General features: G+C 41.6%; 1 protein-coding gene across 1 annotated transcript in view; it reads left to right on the forward strand.

The window, feature by feature from the left end:
• The window catches only part of LOC122564606 (uncharacterized), a 272583-nt gene that overhangs the window by 114685 nt on the left and 133426 nt on the right, over positions 1 to 24472 (forward strand). Inside the window, exons 12-15 of the mRNA XM_087998687.1 lie at positions 10392 to 10499; positions 13145 to 13198; positions 13998 to 14051; positions 16941 to 16985. Of these exons, the coding sequence (XP_087854813.1) occupies positions 10392 to 10499; positions 13145 to 13198; positions 13998 to 14051; positions 16941 to 16985 (261 nt within the window). The remainder of the gene's footprint in view (positions 1 to 10391; positions 10500 to 13144; positions 13199 to 13997; positions 14052 to 16940; positions 16986 to 24472) is intronic.

Raw genomic sequence — 24472 nt, forward strand, 5'->3', positions numbered from 1 at the left:
ATATATCCATACTTGGTGTCTAATGTTTTACTTGTGTCACTTTAAGCCATAGAGTGGGTAATGGGTATGTGTTGTCTTCTCCTATTTTTTGGCAGGTCCTATTTTAGATTGTTTTAATTGTTCCCTGTAGCTCCACGTTCTAAGATCCCTGAGCAATTCTGTTGTTATTTTTGCACATGCTGGATACGCTGGGACTTTTTTCAGTGGAGCGTAGGAAGTTGAGGGATGACCTTATTGAGGTTTATGAATCATGAGGGGTATAGATAAGTTGAAAGGCAGGTGTCTTTTCCCTGTTGTGGGGGATTTCAAGACTAAGGGCATATTTTTAAGGTGAAAGGAGAAAGATTTAAAAAAAGAAATGGAGGCAATTTTTTACACAGAGGATTCATGTGTCGAATGAACTTCCAGAGGAGGTGTGGATGAGGTACAGTTACAATACTTATAAGACATTTCGATAAGAACATGAATAAGAGATGTTTGGAAGGATATTGGCCAAACACAGGCTGCTGAGATTAGTTTAGTTTGGGATTATGATCGGCATGGACTGGCTGGACTGAAGGGTCTCTTTCCGTGCTATATGATGCTGTGACTCGATGTTCACAATGTGGTCCACATGGTAGTAGCAATTAAAAATTGTGCTTCATGAATTGTTTTCCTTTATTTGTCACATTTGGAAGATTGTGGGTTCCAACTAATGTTGCACTTCTGAACTGAACAACTCACTTGAGCATTTCAAGACTGGCCAAAGTATTTTTCCACTCACACTATGAGTACCATGTCTATGTAAGGCAGTTTAAGATGTGTAGCAACAAAGACATGGCAGTGCAATTACCAGCTGAATATAAAGCTCTGAGTTTCTACTCCCTGCAACTTGAAAGACATTGAACTTGGATCACAATCAGATAGTTCCATAAGCCTGAGCATATAGACCATAAACACCTCATATGGAATGATGAATGGATATGCTGAAGGGAGTCATATTGTCATACATCATGTTTTGCATTAGGGTCCAAAAGAAGATATGTAAATACAGTCAGAAGTTGATTGATGTTTGAGGATAAATACACATTGTTTACTATAACTGCACTAGCCCACCATTCATTGGTCCCAGCCACCTTTTAAAGATTAGCAGTCAGGATTACTGTATGTTGGTTGGATCTTCCAATAGGAAGATAGTTGCTATAAACTGAGTTTATAGAAATTGGAGAAACCATAGGACTACAAGAAATAGGACTTGGAGAAGGCTGTTTGGCCCCTTAAGTCTGCTCCACCATTCACTTTCCTGACCTTTCCCATAATCCTTGATTCCCCTACTGATCAAGAATCTGTGTATCTCAGCCTTAAATATACACAGCTCTCTGTGGCAAGGAGTTCTAAAGACGCTCAACCCTCTGAAAGAAGAAATTCCTCCACACCTCACTCCTAAATTGGCATCCCTTTATTCTGAGACTGTGCCATCTGGTGCTAGACTGTCCCATGAGGGGAAACATCCTCTCAGCATTTACCCTGTCAAGCCCCTTAAGAATATTATATATTTCGATTAGATCACCTCTCATTCCCTGTGAGTAGAGTCCCAACCTGTTTAAACTTTGACAATCCCTCCATACCAGGGATCGCCTGAACTACCTCCAATAAAATATCTTTGTTTAACTAAGACAACCAACTCTGTTCACAATACTCCAGCTGTGGTCTCACTAACACAGAATTTCTGTGAGTATGATCATAACCTCCACAATCACCTGATGAAGGAACCGTGCTCCAAACGCTAGTGCTTCCAAATAAACCTATTGGACTATAACCAGGTGTTGTGTGGCTTTTAACTTTGTCCACCCCAGTCCAGCACCGGCACCTCCAAGTCAAACTGTCTGTATTCTTCTTACAACCTGCCTTTTCACCTATTTTTGTGTCCTTAGCAAATTTGGCTATGGTACATTCAGTCCCTTCCTCCAAGTCATTAATTTCTACTGCAAACAGATACCAACACTGATCCCTATGTAACCCCAATGGTTACGGGTCAACAATCTGGAAAAGAATGCCTTATCCCCACTCTCTGCTTTCTGCCCATGAACCAATTCCCCATCCAAGCCAATACACCACCTGCAACATAGTGGTCTTTTATCATATGATTTAAACTTTTGTGAGGTACGTTGCCAAGTGCCCTCTGGAAGTCCAAATACAATACATCTATTAGTTGCCTTCTGTCTACTCTGGTTTGAGACTTGCTTGAAAAACTGAAAAAAATTAGTCAGACACTTTCAAGAAGCCACGCTGACTCTACTTGATTGGTTTATGATTTCCAAATGTTCTGCTACAACTTCCTTAATAATTGAATCCAATACTTTTCCAACAATAGTTATTGGGTTAATCAGCCTATAGCTACTGATCTTTTGCTTTCTTCACTTTTTAAATAGGGGTGTCTCATTCGCAGTTTTTCAATCCTCTGGTACTTCTCCAGAATCCAACAAGTTTGCAAAATTACAATCGGTGCATCTTTACATTGGAGCTACCCATTTTAGAATCCTTGGTTACAAACTAGGGTTTGTTTTCTTTGGAGCAGAAGAGACTGAGTGGAGAAATGATTGAGATGTATTATGAGGGGCATATATAGAGTAGATAGGAGGAACGTTTCACGTGGATGGAGCGATCAATGCTCGGGGACATAGAGGGGCAGGAGGATTAGATGGGATGTGAGGATTTTTTTTTCACCCAGAGGGTGCTGGGGATCTGGAACTCACTGTCTGTGATGGCTGGAGGTCGAAACCCTCATGACATTTGAGAAGTATTTAGATGTGCACTTGCGATGCCAAGGCATACAAGGCTATGGGCCATGTACTGAGAAATGGGATTAGAATAGTTAGGTGGAGGTTTTGACCAGCACTGACTCAATGGGCAAAGGACCTCTATAACTCTAACTCCTCTCAAGATATTTTATGACTAATCATAAAATATCTGCCTACCTGATTCCACTCATATCACAGCAATAGAGCAACCTTCTTCCAAAATTTTTCTCGTCCTGATTTCACACAACAGCTGTCTGCACAAAATAAACTGCATAAACATCAAGAACAACCACCAACATAGAAATTTGCTCTGTTTAAAAAAAATGTTTTTGGTAAAAACTCTTTGTAATGCTATTATTTCCATTTTCACCTTAACACCATGTTTATCTTTTTATTGTTAATCCTTTTATTGTAGCTTGATTAAAAATATTTGTTTATAAATGCCAAGATTGTGTTGCTGTAGTAGAGTGAGTGTTGCACACTCTGCTCAAAGGCAAGTCCTTGATGTCTGTTGATGCTTCATTCTTTGCTGCTCTACTCAATGGTGGCTTCCAGTCTGCTTCAGTCTGGAATAGGAATTTAACCGCATGGTGGCTCAGTAGTTAGCACTGCTGCCTCACAGTGCTAGCAACATGGGTTTGATTGCAACTTCAGGGGACTGTCGGTGTGGAGTTTGCACATTCTCCCCACGTCTGTGGGGGTTTCCTCTGGGTGCTCTGGTTTCCTCTCATAATCCAAAGAAGTGCAGGTTAGGTGACTTGGCCATGATAAAATTACCCACAGTGTCAGGGATGTGCATTAGTCAGGGGTAAATGTAGACTAATAGGGTAGGGGAATGGGTTTGGGTGGGATTCTCTTTGGAGGGCTGGTGTGGACCGAAGGGCCTGTTTCCACACTGTAGGGGGTCTATAAACCCCTGCTGTCAGTACTACTTTGAATCATGTGCTCGACAACTGAGTTAACCTGCCTCCCTGTGTGTGGGAAAAGAATAAAATTAAAAGCCTTCAGTTATTTACTTTGCTTAAAGGAATCTTATTCTGTTTTCCTTTTCTCCTGTCCTGAAGCCCCTGACTAATATGGAGATCCAGTGGCTGACACACTCAGTCACTCTTTCAGCTTGAGTTTCGATAGTGAATGCTGGCAAATCATTCCATGGAGAATCTCTCCCTGTTCTCACTCTATCGCCAGTACTATGCATTTTCCAGTGGAAAATCCTGAATAACAATTCACACCAGGGCTGAATATTTTTATTCTCCATCAGCATTTTCCTACCAGCACCCAGCAGATTACTCAGCAAGACTGGGAATCAATGCTGAAGTCCTTCATGCTTTAATCTACCAAGAGTAGTAAACAGGATGATTTACTTTACAAGCCTGCAGTTTAACTGCAGAGGTTCAAATGCATCTTCTTGATCCTTACTTATGAAATATGTTGTTTGACACATAAATGGATACAAAAAAATTCTGAGAGTTGACGAGAATGGTCTGTAATATTCCAAAGCAATGGGACAGAATAACCTTTCTGGTAATTAGCTTACTTATAAGACATCAATTTTCTGGCATCACATTGCCACCACATGGTCTATATGTGGAACTACTTAATACACTGACTGGTGCTTCACCTCTTCCTTAAATGGAATGAAGTCATTGGGGACAATTTTAAAGGCAGTGATAAGGCACAATGCAATTTGTAACTCTGTTAACAGCTCAGACCTCCGAGCCAAGTGCCTTTACGGAATTTCTTTGGATTCATAGTATTTTGTAGTATTCAGTTTTTTGTCTCTTTTGATTGGGGAAGCAAACTGTAAAACTGACAGATCCATCGTCTTGAAAAGTAATTTTCCTCAATTTTTAAACACATTTGAATGATGGACTATTTTGATAAGACAACGGTAATTTGAAATTTCACTTCCACTGAGCAGTTGTATTCTAAATTAAAATTGGTCTTCTAGTAAGGCAGCCAAACACCTTGCCAGTAACATAAAATCTACTTGTAAGTGGTAAAAGTTGCTGATTTGAATTTTATTTTGTATCTGTTTTTGAGCTTTGCAATCAACAATTCAAATCTTCCAATAATCTGACAAATCTTACAAGTCCTGAGCAATAGCTAACAGGCTCTGAAGAACATCCGAGTAATTTTAATAATTTCACACCAGTGGTGGAGCAGCTGCTGGTCATATTTTGGGATTGATGTATTGTGGGCTAATTGAATAAATGTATGGTACAGAAGAAGATCATTCAGCCCATTAGGCCTGTGCTAGGTGAGAAAGAACAATCCAGTGGAGTTCCGCTTCCAGTTCTTGCTCTGTAATTACCTAGGCTTTAACACTTCAAGTGCATTTCCAAATATCTTTTCAATGTGTTAAGATCTTCTTGTTTTACCAGTCTTTCCAACTATGTCCCTTTTGGTGAAGAAGTTTCTCTTTAATTGTCTCCTAATTCTTTCTGCAATTACCTTAAATCAACGTTAACAAGCTTTCTGCAGACAGTAGGTCCTTCTTATTCATTGCATCTAGGCTCTTCATAATTTTATGTACCTCAATTATATTGCCTTTCATCCTCCTCTGCTCCAAAGAAAACAACCTTCTCATCTCTGATCGTCTATCATAACTAAAATTCCCCTGTCCTGACATTATTCACAGAAATCCCCATTAGCCCTCTCCAATACAATCACATCCCTCCTATAATGTGTTGAAAGGAACTCTGTGTAGTCGTCTTAAATCTGACCTAATTAATGTCTTACTAGTATTACAAGACTTGCTCAAAGGCAAAATAACATTTATCAATATCTGTATACTATAAACACAAGAAAGGACCTCATACAAGGCAGTTAAGAGATGACTAATATCATGAAATTATGGAATAGCTCTGAGTGTCGAAGAATGAGGTATTTTAGCACATGCAGTGATTTAACATGACTTTCTTGTTTTTGTATTCAGTGTCCCTATCAAAAAAACATATACCTAAAATGCTTTGTTAGCCACGTAAGGTAACTTGCCTGACTGCCTTTAAATGTTCCGGGATTGTGTTTCATCTCACCAAAGAGATTAACTATTACTGAGTTCAGACTACAAATACCCCAATTTACTAAATGCCCTTCCCACCTCCAAACTCACCACAGAGATCAAAAGATCCCACCCTAAATGTCCCCGCCTCTATCCCATTTTATAACCAGTTCCTTTCCCAAGCATTTGGTCACTGACCGAGTGTCTCCTCCTCTGATTCTTTGGATCAATTAGTGTCTCATTGAGCTCCTGATTAGTGCTGTGGGATGTCTTCCTATACTAGTCACCAAATAAATACAGATTATCTCTGTTGTTGACTGCCCTTTCCTTTGATGAACTACAAGAGAACTACAAGTGAATATTGCCGACATGAACTACAACTATGAGCTCAAGATTTTATGCATTGGCCTTCGAAGGCCCTCCCTTTAGCCATCACTTTTATTATGTTTTTGTGATAATTCTGCACTTCAGGATATCATACTTTAAATTAATCGAACAAAATGAACATTAAATACCCAAGCTGGGCCGAGTCTCCCAAAGGTAAAGGGAGTGATTAGATTACTTACAGTGTGGAAACAGGCCCTTCGGCCCAACAAGTCCACACCGACCCGCCGAAGAGCAACCCACCCAGACCCATTCCCCTACACCTAACACTACGGGCAATTTAGCATGGCCAATTCACCTAACCTGCTCATTTTTGGACTGTGGGACGAAACCGGAGCCCTGGGAGGAAACCCACGCAGACATGGAGAGAATGTGTAAACTCCACAGAGACAGTTGCTTGAGGCGGGAATTGAACCCAGGTCTCTGGTACTGTGTGGCAACAGTGCTAACCACTGTGCCACTGTGCCACCCATCACTACCAAGGGCATAAGTGTGCACAATGACCGATTGTAAGATCTCTTAATGAATTATGATGGCTTTACTCATGATTTTTAAACACATTTTAATTGCAATTCTAACCAGATCATACTGAAGGACACTGTAATGTAAACAGAGAAATAATCTTGCAGTATTTACATAATTCTAGATGTTACTGTAAACATTTGAGAATTTAGATTGCAATCACTTGACATCTTAAAGTGAAACCTGGCTTCAGAGAAAAGGCAGGTTTTAGCCTGGAGTAGCTGCTATCATCAAGGTTCTGTCAGTGCTTTGTCACTCAGTGCAATGTATACTGATCTCAGTTATTCTGCATTGTCCCTGTGGTTTTAATTAGACAACTACATGATTTTAAGCATACCTACATTATTACCCTCACTCAGCTGTAGGATTTTAGTCTTATGGAAAGGTTGACTGTTTGGACCTGGTAAATAGCACCAAATATATGTTGCGGAGTTAGATCTATTAAAATGTTATTGTTTTATTTTTCAGATTATAATGGGTCAACTTTCTTATCCTGTGTTTTCAATCTTCCCTGACCTGTAATGTTGGAAGGTCGTTTCATGGACATAGATAAACATGCTCACTGGATTTTCATCATGTCTGAACCTTGTCTGTAAATACCACCAGTATGTAATCCTGGAGCCATTACAATCAAATTCAGTCTGATTCTTACATGATGAACATGCTATTTATCTGAAGTCACTAAATGGCAGAATACCCAATTTGATTCCTCACCCCTAGCACACAAGATTGCAAGCTTCCAAGTGCTGTAAAATTGGATCAAAAGAGTTGGATGCTTGATGACTAGCACAGGCACAATGGATCAAAGGACCTGTTTTCATGCTGTAAAAACTCTATGCTTCTATGACCCAGGTGGTGGGAAGGTTGCAGTTTCTAAGTCTTCCCAGTCACTGGGCCCTTCCTCAGCAGCCAAATTTATTTGAGAAATTTGAAGTCAATTCTACAAAATCCGAAGTGTCAGTAACATAACAGTTAGCACAACACAAAAAAGGTGATAAAAAGGAAGCCTCTCCACTCTAACACGCCAGTAGTTGCGCTTCTCTGATTTTGGCACTTCAGTGTTGTCAGGTGAGATGAAGAATTATGTACCTGAAAACTCCTGACACCATAGAAAGCTGAGACACCGCTATTGGGACACTAACATTAGCAAACTGTAGGATGGTTTCTAACCTCATCAGTAATCTAACTGATGTAGTAGCACCTAATTTACTGCAACTCGCATCTCATTAAATTCATAATGTTTTCACATTTGATATCTTTGAAATTTCTTAACTTGTATTCTGCCAGTAAGAAGTTCAGCATTACAAAAGGCCCCATTATTGTGAATGGGCTATGATGGGCACTTCCAGCATGTCTGTGAAAACTGGTCATGCAGATGATAAATTGTGTGAAATAGTTTCGATAACTGATGGGAGATAAATGTTCTCATTTCTCATGTAAATGCAGTTTTGTGCACTAATTTCCATAAAACGAACAAAACGTTTGTTCCATTCTAATTCAAACCTTAACAACTGAAGTGTTTTAAAAAATTTTTAAAAACATGAATTTCAGCATAACTGCCAAATAAAAGTGTATTAACCAATCGATAGCTGTCTCCAGAATCTAGAACTTAAATAAATAATTTTTTAACTTTGAGGAGAACATTTAAGAAAATTGCTGGTTTTTGTAGCAAAGATGATACATTGAAAGAGTCAGGATGCAAAAAGTCTAAGGGCAAATGCATTGGGCATGTGAAGGTTTGAGGCCTTACTTACTACGTTAGAACAATTACACTCCTGACCTCCATTCAAAATAGGCAGCTACTGATAGTTCAAATTCCATGTTCTGTACATCACCAAGACATCCTACAAGTATGGTAGCATCATGGTTGTGTTGCTAGATTGGTAACGTTGAGGTCCAGACTATCCATCCAGAGTTGTGAATTCAAATCCAACATCAATAGCTGGTGAATTTAAGTTTAATTAAGCAGCTGCCGAAACTATCAAATTGTTAGGTAAATACTTCTAGTTCAGTTAATCTCCTTTGGAGAAGTAAATCTGCCATCTTTACTTGATAGTATAAATGTTACTCCAAATCCACAGAGATGTGATTATCCTCTGAAATGGCCCAGCAATACATTCAGTTATGTGACATTCCAGGACATTTAGAGATGGGAAGTAAATGCCGCTTTGCCAATGATGTCCACATCCTATGAATAATTGACAACAAACCTTCCATATCTTTCCACCCTGATATGCTGTTTGAAAACTTGGGAGGCTATTGTCATTTGGAAATCTGAAATACTTCAAAATGGACAACTTCTCTGACATATTTCTTGCTTCGCTGGGTATTTATAAGCTAAAAATGTGTTGCTGGAAAAGCGCAGCAGGTCAGGCAGCATCCAAGGAATAGGAGAATCATTCCTGAAGAAGGGCTTATGCCCAAAACGTCGATTCTCCTGTTCCTTGGATGCTGCCTGACCTGCTGCGCTTTTCCAGCAACACATTTTCAGCTCTGATCTCCAGCATCTGCAGCCCTCACTTTCTCTGGTATTTATAAGCCCTCATGTATCCTATTTTTTGAAAAGGCTTTTTTGCTTATTCAAAAGTGAATTTGACAATACTTGGCAAATTTTCTTGACAACATTTCAAAGTTTTGAAGATTGTGTCATTCAGCATTAAATATTGGAAGGAACTGATTTAAGTTTCTTTCTTTATCGATGCTCTGTCATGTGTGCCCTGTTTTCTGGGAAAGATTTGAATGCAGCCTTGTTTAACCCATGTTTCTTTTGTTTCTTCCTTGCCCTCCTTAAGGGTATCATTTCCCCTCCACATTCTCTTTCAAGTGACCCAGACTGTAGACTCTCCATGTGAGAAGGGCAACCTTTCAATCCACAACATTTTTTTTAGAAACCATCATGTTGTTTAAAACAGTTGATCTTAGATACAGAATGCTAAATTGCTCAGAGCCATTGAAAAACCCATAGCAAAGCCTTTGACCCCTTTCATCCTATGACATTCCAGCTCACTGGATAAGCACAGCTGCTAATGGAATTGTTTGTATCATGAGAGCGCGCAAAATTCAGTACTAATGATAAATATGGAGGTGTACATTCTTCTGGGTCTGAGAACTTAAGAATTTCCTTACTGCTTCATACTTTATTTAAAAAGCATTTCCTCGTATGATAAAAAGCCACAGAAAGAAGATACATTTTCACTCATTAATACTTGTGCTTTTGACAATAAATGGGCTTGCCACAAACAGTTGTCTAATAAAGAAAAAAAAATGAGCTGGCACAAGCTTTTGCATTTGAACCTGTTGTTTGCATTCTCTTTATTTTTCACATCTGTATTGCAGTCTGTAACTGCGGTGTGCGCAGTTCAGGCATAGATTGATTCCGTAATTGCTGCAAGATGCTTCTTTCTAAATGTGCACCATGTCAAAGGGTATCAGTACTCCTTTCGTGTTGATATCCTCATCCATCAGTGACATGGCAGATACTAGCAAAAGTCAACCCAAGTCTGAATAAAATGAGTCCAGAAAGTGAACGATCAATGTCACAAATTAGTGCAGACCTCGGAAAGTTCATGAGTTGCCTGAGCTTTTCACCAGTGCATGTAGATTAAAACAGATGCCAGATAACATGGATGGTATGTGAACAATTTTGCTTCAGGTTAAACATGAGGCGCTCAAATAGCCCTTGTTTTCTTTTTCTTTCTAAGGGGCTTGAAGGACTCAGGGGCTTCCCAGGCCCAATGGGTCGGAAGGGATCTCCCGGAATCCCTGGTGAACCTGGTCCTCGAGGTCCGTCTGGAATTCCTGGAGAACAGGTAATAGAAAAGACAGGCTCAGTTTATGCTGCTGTGTCACTGGAGAGTATTGTTTCACAATTAACTGTTAGCAAAGTCTCTCCTAATTTCCTGTACACATGGGAGAGCTGTGGTGTTCGTTTGAATGGGGAACACCAGCATTAAATGGTGATGTGGTGCTGCTCCAGGTGAATGGGGAACACCAGCATTAAACGGTGATGAGGTGCTGCTCCAGGTGAACTTTACCCCTTTTGTTAAATTGGTGTAAAGTATGTATGAGGGTTATAACAGGATTTACAAAGTCTGCTGTTTATGCCTGCAGTAAAATCTCTGACATTATAACTGGAATAAATGCAGCTTTCAGCATTCAAGAATCTGTCCATTTAATACAAAACATTATCAATCTTGTGTTGATGCTATATCCATGGGATGCAAGTCAGTTGTTCAGACCTAAATTGTCTCCAAAATGTGGGGAAACTCTCTCCCTCTTCTTGTTGCAATGTCCCATTGGACCAAGACCGTGGATTCATTTAAACTGCAGTGTTGGTGCATTTACTCTGTAATGTCAGAATTTCCTTTCATGCATTCTTCTCAAATAAAACCACTTCATGCTGATGTATGGGTTTCGTGTGAATAACTCCAAGTTAAATTTTTCAGGGAAAAAGATGGTTTCTGAAATTCAATGCACTTATTCTATAAAGCATGGTGAATGATGTTCAGTCTTGAACATTGTAGCTGTTACCTTATCATTTAATGTTGGCTGCACTGTCAGACAGTTAACAAAAGTGCACTGTTCAAGATGATTGTACTTATATATTTAAAGGGGAATACCTGATTTCATAATTAATTAGCTGGAACCAGCCAGTCGACAATGTAAATTTCAAATTTCTGCCCTCTGTTCTTGACCCTACAAACATGAACCAATATTGAACTGTGAAGAAATAATAAATTCTGTAAGTCCATGGCTGATTAATGTTGCTAAAATAGGGAATTAGTCAAGGGTAGACTGTTTGGCTGAGCTATGCTATTATGCATTTGAGTCATCTTAACCCATCCTGGTGTTGAACATGAAATGAACCAAATACCTACTGTGGGAATTTAATAAGAACTTTCTGGGGATCCACATTATTCCAAGCAAACTGTGTACCTTTGTATTAAGATGCTAGGAAGACTCGAAGCTCCTACTGGCTCAGCAGATTATGTTTCATTTTGCTAAATAAATCTGTTAATCCTCTGGATTTTATGAGGGACTCTCTAGTTTGAGTGTCCAATTGTCTGTCATGTTCCTAACATCAAAAATGAGCACAGGGATTGACATAAAAACATTAGCTATACAATCTATCTTTCCTTTGAAAAAGATGTCAAGACTTATATTTATATAGCACTTTTCATGATTGAAGAACATAATTATATGATGAAAATAATTCAGGTTATATCAACACACAGCTATTGAAATTGCTCAAATGGATTTTTAAAAAATTCACAGACAGGCAGGAAATTTGTTTATAATTTTTAAAGGGAAGGCTATAAAAAACAATTTGATAGCTGAGCAGTTCTACAGACCTTACCTATCGTTCATGACCATTTACGTCAACTCTAAAGGTTTGTAGCCCTACACTGTGGAACGAGACCCTTCCTTCATCAAAGAAGGAGTCTTTTTTAATTCAGCCCAAATAGCCCTTTGTTAAGCTTAGGTTTCTCTTGTGTGGATCACAAATCTTCACCCTTTGTCTCTTTCAGCAAAATATAAACCGGCAGCAATAGGATTGGAACTTCCGGATCCAGATCCTACTGGCCATTATTAAAGGTCCCCAGAGTCTCCATAACACCACCAAAATCTATGCCATTGACTCTGCTTCTCTCACCTTATATGCTGCCTGACCTGCTCAGTATTTTCAGAATTTTCTGTTTTGATTTCTGATTTACCACAAAATCTTTCTGTGGGAACGTCTAACTTGATTGATCCTCCAATACAGTATAGCAGAAGTACTGCTGTATGGAAGGTGCTGACCAAGGGATATTATATGAAGACCAGAGTTGTAATTGCTCCAGAGAGACTGGTATCCTGTCACCAAGTCACCCTTTATTTACAGGTGGAGTTCTTGACACTGTTCCAGCTCCCACAGAGTCAGGTCTCAGAGTGAACAGGATGTCTAACATTCCTTTTCTTATCTGTCAGCCAGGGCTCCCTGATTAGACCAGATTAAGAGCCCAAATCAGGGATCTCAAGTTCTATGAGATCCACCTGGCTGAACTCATTAAAATCATAACAGGGGTATATATGAGGTCATTCTGCATTCTTTCAGGGAAAAACGCAGGAGGTCTTTGGTTGTCCTGAACAGCATTGTCCCTTAACCAATATCATAAAAACAAATTGTTGGACCATTTCATTAAAATTTTAAAGATCTTGCTGTGGGCAAACGGATCATTATGGCACTGCTTCATGGTTTGTAAAATTCCTTGATGCCCTGATATTGTAAAAGGTGCATTTTAAAATGACTTCCTTTTTCTTTTCATTTTACACAGAGATATATTTACCACTGGAAGATAGGAACTGACTTAGCGTCATCCAACCGGGACTCTTCCCCAGGCAATGATTAGAGTTAACCGTTTTGCAAAACTAACCTGGTAATGCCTTGTTGTTCATGCTTTCTCCTCTCTGATAGGGACCTCAGGGCTATATGGGAAACAATGGAATTCGTGGAGAGAAAGGGGAGCAGGTGTGTACTGATCTTTCCTGAAATAGAACAATCTTCTTTTTATTAGACGGTATTGGCTTCAAACTGGATGCATTCTCCCTCATCATGCAAGTTTGTCTGCAACATATGGAAAAAATGAAAACTCTTTCCAGCTCCAAACCTCAGCCTCTCCAATTCTCTTCCATTTATATATATATATATATATACACATGTTGTGCAGAACTCGGAGACTTCATTCAGTCTGTAATTGGGGAATGTTTTATCGGTGCAAGATAAGACTGAAGCAAATTGAAATATACTTGCCTGTTACTCCCTTGTCCTTGTACATTACTTTATTTCCCCTCTCTTCCAAAACAGGTAATGGACATGATGCATAGTTCCATAGATGGCTACAAAGTAGCGGTAAAGCTGGCAAGCCAAGACTATATTTATCCACAAACTCCTCAGCTATGAAGTCCAGCACATCTGAGTGAACAAGCTCGGACTTGAAATGTTTAGAGAGTATTTCACTGTGAGAGGAAACTGAACCCAATGCTGTCCACAATTGACGGTCACACACACTGCCATGCATGAGTCAAAAAACAGCCCTGGGTTACAACTGCTTACTGTTTACCAAAACTGAACTTCACTGTTAGTGATCAATGCGGGATTAATTCATTCATTACAAACTAGAGATTAAAACCAGTAACTATCCAGTCTATGTACCTCAGTCGTAGCTCACACATATCAAGGAAGCAGTTTCAACAATCAAAATGATGCATTTTCATTGTTGTATTGGAACAACGTTCAGACTATATGTGCAAATGTACTTTTATTTTAGGGATTTAGAGGATTACCTGGACCAGTTGGGGATAAAGGAGAAAAAGGAGCCAAGGTATGATATTGTCTTGAGAAAAGCACAATTCTAATCAAGATTCAATTGTTATTAAGATCAAGTTTGACAACATATACCTTGAATAAAAACACTTAGGAATTTAGGATCATATTTAACTTTAGATCATAATTATTGAAACTGGTAACTGGGTTGAGAATGTTGACACCTGACATTTCAACAGATTTCCTCCTACAGCACCTGCAAAGCTGGATCACAAATGCATTTCTAGGATAAAAACAGGAAATACTATAAATATGATTTGAGCTATAGGAAGAGGTTGAATAGGCTGGGGCTGTTTTCTCTGGAGTGTTGGAGGCTGAGGGGTGACTTTATAGAGGTTTATAAAATCATGACGGGCAAGGATAGGATAAATAGACAAAACCTTGTCCCTGGGGTGGGTGAGCCCAGAACTAGAAGGCATAGGTTTAGGGTGAGAGAGGAAAGATATCAAAGAGACCTAAGGGGCAACATTTTCATGCAGAGGGTGGTACGTGTATGGAATGAACTGCCAGAGGAAGTGGTGGAGGCTAGTACAATTGCAACATTTAAAAGACATCTGGATGGGTATATGAATAGGAAGGGTTTGGAGGGATATGGGTCGGGTGCTGGCAAGTGAGACTAGATTGGATTGGGATATCTGGTCGGCATGGATGGGTTGGGCCAAAGGGTCTGTTTCCATGCTGTACATCTCTATGACTTTATATGGCAGGTCAGGTGACATCTGTGGTATTGACTTCTATATTTGTCCTTTATTTGGTCCAGCTCTATGTTCCCTAAATCAGCAATTGTGAAGAGAAACAATTTATAAGAGCCAGTGAAGAAGGAGCTTCATTATTGTAACTTCTTGTGGTTTTCTTAATGGCATTTGTAAATCTTGAAAATTGTGGTTAATTGGAGGACAAGCACCTTTATTTTCTTAGTTCACTCCTGGGACATGATGTCACTGGCTATACACCCCCTTATTGCCCATCCCCTGTTGCCCTTGAGAAGGTGGGGTTAAGCTGCCTTCTTGAAATGCTGCAGTCCATGTGTGCTGTCGGTAAACCCACAATGCTGTTGGGGAGGGGATTCCCAAGTTTTGACCGAGTGGCAGAGCTGAATCAGTCATATATCTCCCAATCAGGATGGGAAGTAGCTTGAAGGCGAATTGGTAAGTGATGGTGCTCCCATATATCGGCTGCCCTTGACCTTCAAGGTAGTAGTAGTTGTGGGTTTGGAAGATGCTGGCTAAGGAACCTTGATGAATTTTTGCAGTGCATCTTATAGAGACAGGTGCAAAAATCTACAACACAAACAGAAATTTCTCAGAAAGCTCAACAGATCTGGCATCATCCGTGGTGATAAAGCAGAGTTAACATTTTGGGTCCAGTGACCCTTATTCAGAACTGGCCCTTCAGAAGACCCTTATTCTGAAGAAGGGGTGACTGGAATTGAAGTGTTGACTCTGCTTTCTCTCCACAGATGCTGCCAGACCCGTTGAGATTCCCCGGCAATTTCTGTTTTCATTTCTGATTTCCAGCATCTGCCATTCTTCAGTTTCATTCTTTAGTATAAAAATCTACAAATGTAGTTTCAATACTTTGCAACAGGTCCAACATCTGGCATAGGTAAACTCATAAAAATCTCCCACTTTAGTGGATGGTATATAACTTAATGCATGATTATCTTGTTCTGGAGGTAGTAATTGTAGGCATTTTAATATTGATCTGTGAGTCATCAGCACCCACTGTGGAAAGACCTGAAAACAAAGACCGCTGGGATTGAATCCACCTCCTTCTCACACCAACCAACCCCAAAGTCAGGGAACAGGAAGCTTCTTCATCCCCTACTGCTTCCCACTCCCCATTATTGTCAGAAATCATAAGATCATAGAATTCCTACAGTGCAGACAAAAAACCCATTGAGTCGGCACCAACCATCCAAAGAGCTTCCCAACCAGTCTCCTAATCTATCCCTGTAATCCTGCATTTCCCATGGCTAATCCACTTAGCCTGCACATCCCTAGATACTACGGACAGTTTAACATGACCAATCCACCTGACCTGTACAACTTTGAACTGTGGGAAGAAACTGAAGCAACCCGAAAGACACGGGGAGAATGTGCTAACTCCACACAGATAGTTGCCTGAGGGTCGACCAGACCAAGCTGCTCCTGTGGCCAGTTTTCAAGTCTTGCCACCCAACAGTAACCCAAGCCTCTCAATCAGGGAACTTCCCAAGGGAAAAAAAACAGGCACAGCATGGAGTGAGGGACCCAAGGCTTAATGCTGGGAAGCTCCTCATTGCCGATCTCACACAATTCTCCATACTTTCTCACCAAGGCCCACATCATTTAGGGGATGGGAAGATTCCACCCTGTAACTTGGTTTCCCCCTTGACAGATGCCACCAGACCTGTTGCATACTTCCAGTTCTTTCTGTTCCTATTACAAAGAAATCTATCAGGCTGATTATGACCGAAGCACTCTCACACTGCAAGGCAGTAATTTGATTCCTGCTTTTAGTTAAGGATATCAAAACGGAAAAGAATACGACAGACTTATCAAACTCGTCTTCTGTAATTACTATCTCTGATCCAATCAGACAGAATCACAGGACAAAAGGAACTGAATACCTCTCCCTTACTCTTTTCTGATCCCCTGCACTTGTTTTTATTTTACTTTTCAAGTCTGATATCTGAAACCATTTTACCACATTCTTTATGGGTCTTCTAGCCACTTCACTTTTCAATGAAAACCTAAAATGTGAACATCCACCAGGAATGATCATTTCAATTTCCATATATTTTAAAAGACAATGTGGATGATGTACATAAATATAGACATTGATTGCTTCTTAATTTTGAAATGGTCATATTTGTACCTGTGCCTTATTTCTTTTTGTATTTTAGGGTGTCCAAGGTGAAATTGGACTTCCTGGGGCTTTTGGGCCTTTGGTAAGTAATCTGACCACCTTGCACTTGCGAGTGTTAAATGGTAGTCAAAGTTAAAAATCACACAACACCAGGTTATAGTCCAACAGATTTATTTGGAATCACTGGCTTTCGAAGCACTGCTTCATCATCATGTGGTTGTGGAGTAAATGGTAGTATTTGACATGCATTGTCAAAAGGGAGTATACTCATTCAAAGGGGGCTCTTGTACTTCAGTGATAGTGTCCTTCACTATCATCAGGAGGCATGGGTTCAAGTCCCATTGGTTCCAGAGGTGTGTAATAATATCGCCGAATAGATTAGATAGAAAGCATCTATACTTGTTCGAAACGTATCATCCTGACTATTTTTCTCCAGTGTTAGCTGTAGTTTACATACTGGCCATTGGTTTGTTAGCATATCAAGCTTTTAAATTAATACAGCCCTAAAAGTCATAACACATCACACTTTGTCAAATTATTAGTGAAATACTTTGCTGAGGATCCAGTTTATTAAGAATGTGAACATTTTGTGGCCAAAGAGAATGCCTGGAATGCAGTCTTCTATATTTTTATGCTTATTCAATATGTTATGGCTGAATTGCTGTGTTTATCAAAAGAGGAAAAATATAACGGCTGCATTTTTTAATCAGCTATACTACCCGTTTCCATTATTTATCAGAGAAATTTGAGTTTGTGTAATTTAAGCCATCCTTTACCGCACACACTAGCAGCACAGGACGAGCAGTGAAGAAAATGTTTGGCTACATCATGGATGGCACCACAGGGGAGCTGGCTAGTGGCAGACATGAGCTGGCTAGTGACAGAGTGGGGCTGGATAGTGGCAGACAGGAGCTGACTAGGAGCAGCGTGGGGCTGGTTAGTGGCAATATGGGGCTGGCTAGTGGCAGCGTGGGGCTGGATAGTGGCAGACAGGAGCTGACTAGGAGCAGCGTGGGGCTGGTTAGTGGCAATATGGGCCTGGCCAGTGGCAGAGTGGGGCTGGCTGGGAGCAGATCAGGGCTGGCTGGGAGCAAAGTGGGGCTGGCTAGTGGCAGTGTGGGGATGGCTAGTGGCAGAGTGGGGTTGGCTAGTGGCAGAGATGGCTGACTAGGAGCACAGTGGGGTTGGCTAGGAGCAGAGTGGGGCTGGCTAGTGGCAGTGTGGGGATAGCTCGTGGCAGAGTGGGGCTTGCTAGTGGGGGCTGGCTAAGATCAGAGAGGGGCTGGCTAGTTACAGTGTGGGGCTGGCTAGTAGCAGTGTTGGGCTGGCTAGGAGCAGAGTAGGGGCTGACTAGTGGCAGAGTGGGGTTGGCTAGTGGCAGTGTTGCGCTGACTAGTGGCAGAGTGGGGGCTGGCTAGTGGCAGAGTGGGGGCTGGTTAGTGGCAGAGTGGGGGCTGGCTAGTGGCAGTGTTGGGCTGGTTAGTGGCAGAGTGGGGCTGACTAGTGGCAGAGTGGGGCTGACTAGTGGCAGAGAGGAGCTGGCTAGTGGCAGAGTGGGGGCTGGCTAGTGGCAGAGTGGGGGCTGGCTAGTGGCAGTGTTCTGCTGGTTAGTGGCAGAGTGTGGCTGACTAGTGGCAGGGAGGGGGCTGGCTAATGGCAGAGAGGGGCTGGCTAGTGGCAGAGTGGGGGCTGGCTAGTGGCAGAGTGGGGGCTGGCTAGTGGCAGTGTTCTGCTGGTTAGTGGCAGAGTGTGGCTGACTAGTGGCAGGGAGGGGGCTGGCTAATGGCAGAGAGGGGCTGGCTAGTGGCAGAGTGGGGGCTGGCTAGTGGCAGAGTGGGGGCTGGCTATGGCAGTGTTGGGCTGGTTAGTGGCGTGTTGGGCTGTTTAGTGGCAGAGTGGGGCTGGCTAGTGGCAGAGTGGGGCTGGCTAGTGGCAGAGTGGGGCTGGCTAGTGGCAGAGTGGGGCTGGCTAGTGGCAGAGTGGGGCTGGCTAGTGGCAGAGTGGAGATGGCTAGTGGCAGAGTGGAGCTGGCTAGTGGCAGAGTGGAGCTGGCTAGTGGCAGTGTGGAGCTGGCTAGTGGCAGTGTGGAGCTGGCTAGTGGCAGTGTGGGGCTGGCTAGTGGCAGTGTGGGGCTGGCTAGTGGCAGTGTGGGGCTGGCTAGGGGCCTTGTGGGTCTGGTTAGTGGCAGCGTGGGGCTGGCTAGTGGCAGTGTTCTGCTGGTTAGTGGCAGAGTGTGGCTGACTAGTGGCAGGGAGGGGGCTGGCTAGTGGCAGAGTGGGGGCTGGTTAGTGGCAGAGTGGGGCTGACTAGTGGCAGAGTGGGGCTGACTAGTGGCAGAGTGGGGCTGACTAGTGGCAGAGTGGAGCTGGCTAGTGGCAGAGTGGGGGCTGGCTAGTGGCAGAGTGGGGGCTGGCTAGTGGCAGTGTTCTGCTGGTTAGTGGCAGAGTGTGGCTGACTAGTGGCAGGGAGGGGGCTGGCTAATGGCAGAGAGGAGCTGGCTAGTGGCAGAGTGGGGGCTGGCTAGTGGCAGAGTGGGGGCTGACTATGGCAGTGTTGGGCTGGTTAGTGGCATGTTGGGCTGGTTAGTGGCATGTTGGGCTGTTTAGTGGCAGAGTGGGGCTGGCTAGTGGCAGAGTGGAGCTGGCTAGTTACAGTGTGGGGCTGGCTAGTGGCAGTGTGGGGCTGGCTAGTAGCAGAGTGGGGCTGGTTAGTGGCAGTGTGGGGCTGAGGAGGCAGAGTGGCTAGTGGCAGTGTAGGGCTGACGAGGCAGCTGGCTAGCAGAGTAGAGCTGACTAGTTTTCCCCCCCATCAACCCCATCGACCTCCCCTCTCAATCCATCTATTTAACTGATCATCTCTCCAGTTTACGGCACCACCCCCAGTCATATCAAGTCAACAAACCAGAAACAGTGCTGTACTGCTCTCATCATCAAAATCAGGGTGGTGCTAATGGATAATGACACCCCGTCAGTCTCCAGGGTGTCTACTGTGATGTAACTGAGGATGACTGCCATCAGCTCTGAGACATGGTTATTTGCTTGAAGTACATGCTGTGTTTTTGCCATGTATGTGACAGGCACATGGTATAAATGTGCAATTGATGTGCATTACCTCTTTCCCTCCTCTGCTCTGTTGCTTCCCTCCTTGTCTGTTGAGTTGCCTGCCTTCACAGTTCTTATCCTATACATCCCAGCACACTGCCTCTGATCCCCAAAGTAATTTCCCAGCTTCCCTCCCACATAAATGTCCCCAGTTAACGTGCCGTTGATATTTAGTAGATAGACCTCATAACTGACTATAGCCCACACCCTCGACAAATGTAAACAGACAGCCCTGACTGATGGCTGACTAGACCCCTGATTGATCTCCTTGCAGCTCCCTGACTGGCCTCCTGTGACTCCACAGATTGTTTTGCACTGGGTGCATTCAGCTGACTGTGGACCACTCCCCATACTGTGGAGGAACAGATACCCTGACACTTATGCCTCAAGTGGTTGATGGACTGTGCCCAAGTCCCTCAACTGATTTCAGACACTGCCCTTTACTTGCTGTGCTGACATCCTTTGACTGAAGGTGTCACTCTTGACTTGATTGAAGACAACTCCCCTTAGGGACAAGGCCATTTGCTTAAAGCATGCTGTGTGTTTCTGCATATGTGGCTCAGATTTGGGACATGATGTAGAGGTGAGATTGATGCTATTTGGTACCACAGCAATATGTCCAACCCCTTGACTGATCATTGCTGGCAATCATGGCAAGCTGCCTGATTTTTGTGTCTGCACTAAAAGGGTAAGTCAGTAGGAATGTACTGTGAGCCTTTTAGCTCTGGCTCAGGGGGCAAAATGCAAAAAGGCAAGGTAAGGAGCGATGCTGTGAATACTCCAAGTTGGAGCCTTGAAATGAAGAAAATGCTCTAAGTGGATCGGAGGTGAGCCATAAGGTCAAGTTAAGGTTGGTTCATGCCTGATGCCAAGGTCCATGGATGGAGGGTTGCATGCAATTGCTGGCCAGGGAGTGTGCTCAGAGATGTCGGGGACAGGAATCCAAGATAAAGATACAGAGAAGCAAGTGACAAGCTGGGGTTGCCAGGTACCCGCTCTGACTTTCATATTCAGCATTCTCATAATCAATTTTCTATCCAGCAGGTGGGACAGTGGGAAAATGCACATAAATGAGGTGAAATATGGTAATTATGAGCTGTTAATGCATGCAAAAGTTCATCTTACCACTGACTTGCTAGAAGCTCTTCTCATTGTTCAACATTCGGTTGCAAAATGGGACTTGATGCTCGTGATGTCAAGAATTTCATGGCTGGCCATTTCACAAGTTACCTAACTTTCCCACTAAGGTCCACCTCATTCTGTACCTGGGAAGATTCCAACATAGAGCTTACTGTCAAGACTGAGATGGATAGAGCTCTGCATATTTAAAACATCAAGGTATATGGGATTGTGCAGGAACATGGTGTTCAAACAGAAGATCAGCCGTGATTCCATTGAATCATGGAGTGGGTTTCAAGAGCCTACTCCAGGTTTCTCACATAGTCTCAAATAGAAAACACTCTTTTCTGGCTTGGTGTGGGATTTATTTTTTTAGCACCCCCCCCCCCCCCCCCACCCAATCTCTCCACTGTCTGTTGCAAAGGGGGAACGTTCTCACCCAATCTGAAATCTGCATTAATATACTGTGTCCACCGTTGTTTTGAGATGTGCGATCAGCCCAAGATACTCAGTCATTCCTCTCTTCTACCTGCTGTTAGGAATTGCTTGCCCCCCACTGAATGCTATGATTGAGGTAGGCCATTAGTTGAGTTTTGAATAAGGGTCGTTATGATCTCTTAAACAACACACTCATCCTCCATTACTCTACATTTCCTTCAAATTCCAATAGTGCCAAACTCATATGGAACTTGATAAGCACTGGGGGGTTTTGTGTTGTAAAACAAGTTGAGATCTTTCAATTGCTCTCTATTTTAAAAAAAACCATTTAATCTCATGCAATGCTGACTTGTCAGGAATGTTGACTGTCTATGATTTAATAACCCTTCTGGGTAGCATGCTATACTAGTTTATAAAATTTGTTAGAAAATGCTCATGTTGATTTCCTAGCTTGATGCCATCTATTACATAACCATCTAATGATTCCTGAATGTTCACACAAATCAAAATGATAATAACATGTGTTTTATTTAAAAATAGAATTAAAATATAGATGTTATATTCCAAGCAAACATTCCCTTTTGCCACATTTTGATCATGTGTACCATATCATAAATTAATTAAATCCTTGGCAATGTGTTTCATTAATAACTGTACTGATTAGATGAAGAATGTCCAGATAAACATCAACTAAAGAGTCCTGTAATTAAGCTCGTTTTAGCTACTTGTATAATTATGTAGGTTACAGGAGAAAATAGAATAAAAATGATATTTGAAGTATTTCATAAATAATTTCAACCTTGGTGCTGAGAAGGCTTTTAGAAATTATAATCTAAAACAAATTTATGAGCAAAGTTAAAGCTCATGGGATAAATGGAATAGTAGCAGAATGGGTCAAAGTTGGCTGAATGGCAAAAACAGAGTTATGGCAAGCCATCACTTTTCAGACTGGGAGATAGTAGAATCTTCATGGGTCAGTACTGGGTGCTTTTAATTTCTTGATCTGTATTACTTATATGGACTTGAGTGTGCAGGGAACAATTTCAAAATTTGCAGATGAGATAAAACTAGGAAGCATTGTAAACTGTGAAAAAATATTGTGATAGACTTCACAGTGATATAAACAGGCTACTGAACTGATTAGAAAAGTGGCAGATGGAACTTAATGTCGAGAAATATGAAGTGATAAATTCTGATAGGAAGATTGAGGAAAGGAATTCCAATATAAAGGATTAATCTGAAAGTGAATGCAAGATCAGAGTTACCTGCAGATGTTTATATATAACAAATGAATGTGTCAGGACAAATTGACAAAGTGCTTAGCAAAACAGATATGATCTGAGTCATATGTAGAGACATTGTGTACAAAGCAAGAAAGTAATGGTGGAAGCTTAGTTCAGCTATTATATCTATTTCCAGGCACCAGACTTTAGGAAGAACACAAAGACATTGGGGACGGTGCAGAAAAGATTTATGAGTTCAAATGCATAAGAGGGACTTCAGTTACATGAAGAGATTGAATAACCTGAAGTGGTTTTCCTTAGAGGAGAGATGGTTTGGAAACAACTTGCTAATTAATAAGGGCATAGATAGAGTAGAAGGAGGGAATCTGTTCCCAATGGCAGAATGGCCAAGAACCAGAGGATACTGATTTAGAGTGATTCATATCGGACCCAGAGGTGACACAAGGAAAACTTCATGCAGGAAATGATTAGGATTCGGAATTCAGTATTGATTAAACGTTATCATTGTGGTCAATTTATACTTTAAATAATAGAATGGAATACCATCTTGTTTTTAGCACAACTGTCAAAATGCACTTCAGAAGTTTATATTACACGATCCTTTAAGTAGACATTACATCCTCCTACTGTCAGTCCAACGATGTTCTTAATTCCTGAGAATTTCCTGCTGTTCCTTTCCTTCCTGAGCATCTAATCTGTCAACTCAAAACTATTCTTCATGGTGTGAGTATTTCTGGAGACCCTCCTCTAATGCAAGATTGGCAAATCTTCCAGCTTCATTTTAACACCTCATGAGCTTTCTCTTTTCCAAATGCAAGCTTCTAATTGCACAGTGACCAGGTTTACAAGAGAGACTTTTGACCTCGAGCTATGCTCCCTCTCTCTTCTTAATAGTAAGAGAGTAACATAACTGTCAATGGTATTTCAGGAAAGCCTGAAACCTTATCTTCAAAACAGCTTTCCCCATTGCAAATGGGATCAGAAGTGGGCCAATTAGCCCTCTGGGCCATCTACACCAAACGTGAATCACACAGGCCTTGCATCCAGGTAGAAGTTCTGATTAGCTGTTCTTTAGACTCAACTCTATCCCAATCTAGAAGCAAGTGGACACTTCATCATAAACCCTTTTACAACCTGACATTTTTAACAATTCCCGAGGACTTAGTTGGTTCCATCAGCACCACATTGCTATACCACCTTACCATTGACTGTAGACATGAAAAACTTGCACCATTTCCTTGTACAGCAATTTTAATGTTATTTTGAATAGCCCCATCATCTTGATTTGCTATCAAGCACACATCAACACAGTCATCCTAAATATAAAGACGTGATAATCTTGTAAACGCAAAAACTGTACCTACGCACTGGTAGTGTGGTGGAGGAGATTCAGTCATAGCTTTCAGAAGGAGACATGGATCATTACAATATGTAAACAGAGAATATTTATAAGATTACTGTGTAAAGGTAAGCGAATGGGATTGACTGAGTTGCTGGCACAGAGCTGAAGGAAAAATAATGGCTTTCTTCTGTATTTTTGAACATTCCATACTTAGTCATTAAAATAAACCTTTTTATAATTTAAGCAGACTTCTGGAAATAATAAATCTAACATACAATATGTTTGTTGTTTTTGATTGAGGTGAAGCAGTTTTTCAGGTTTAATT

The sequence above is a fragment of the Chiloscyllium plagiosum genome, unplaced genomic scaffold (assembly GCF_037043375.1).
Source record: "Chiloscyllium plagiosum isolate Xiang-an unplaced genomic scaffold, Cpla_swu_hap1 HiC_scaffold_21, whole genome shotgun sequence".
Classification (NCBI taxonomy): domain Eukaryota; kingdom Metazoa; phylum Chordata; class Chondrichthyes; order Orectolobiformes; family Hemiscylliidae; genus Chiloscyllium; species Chiloscyllium plagiosum.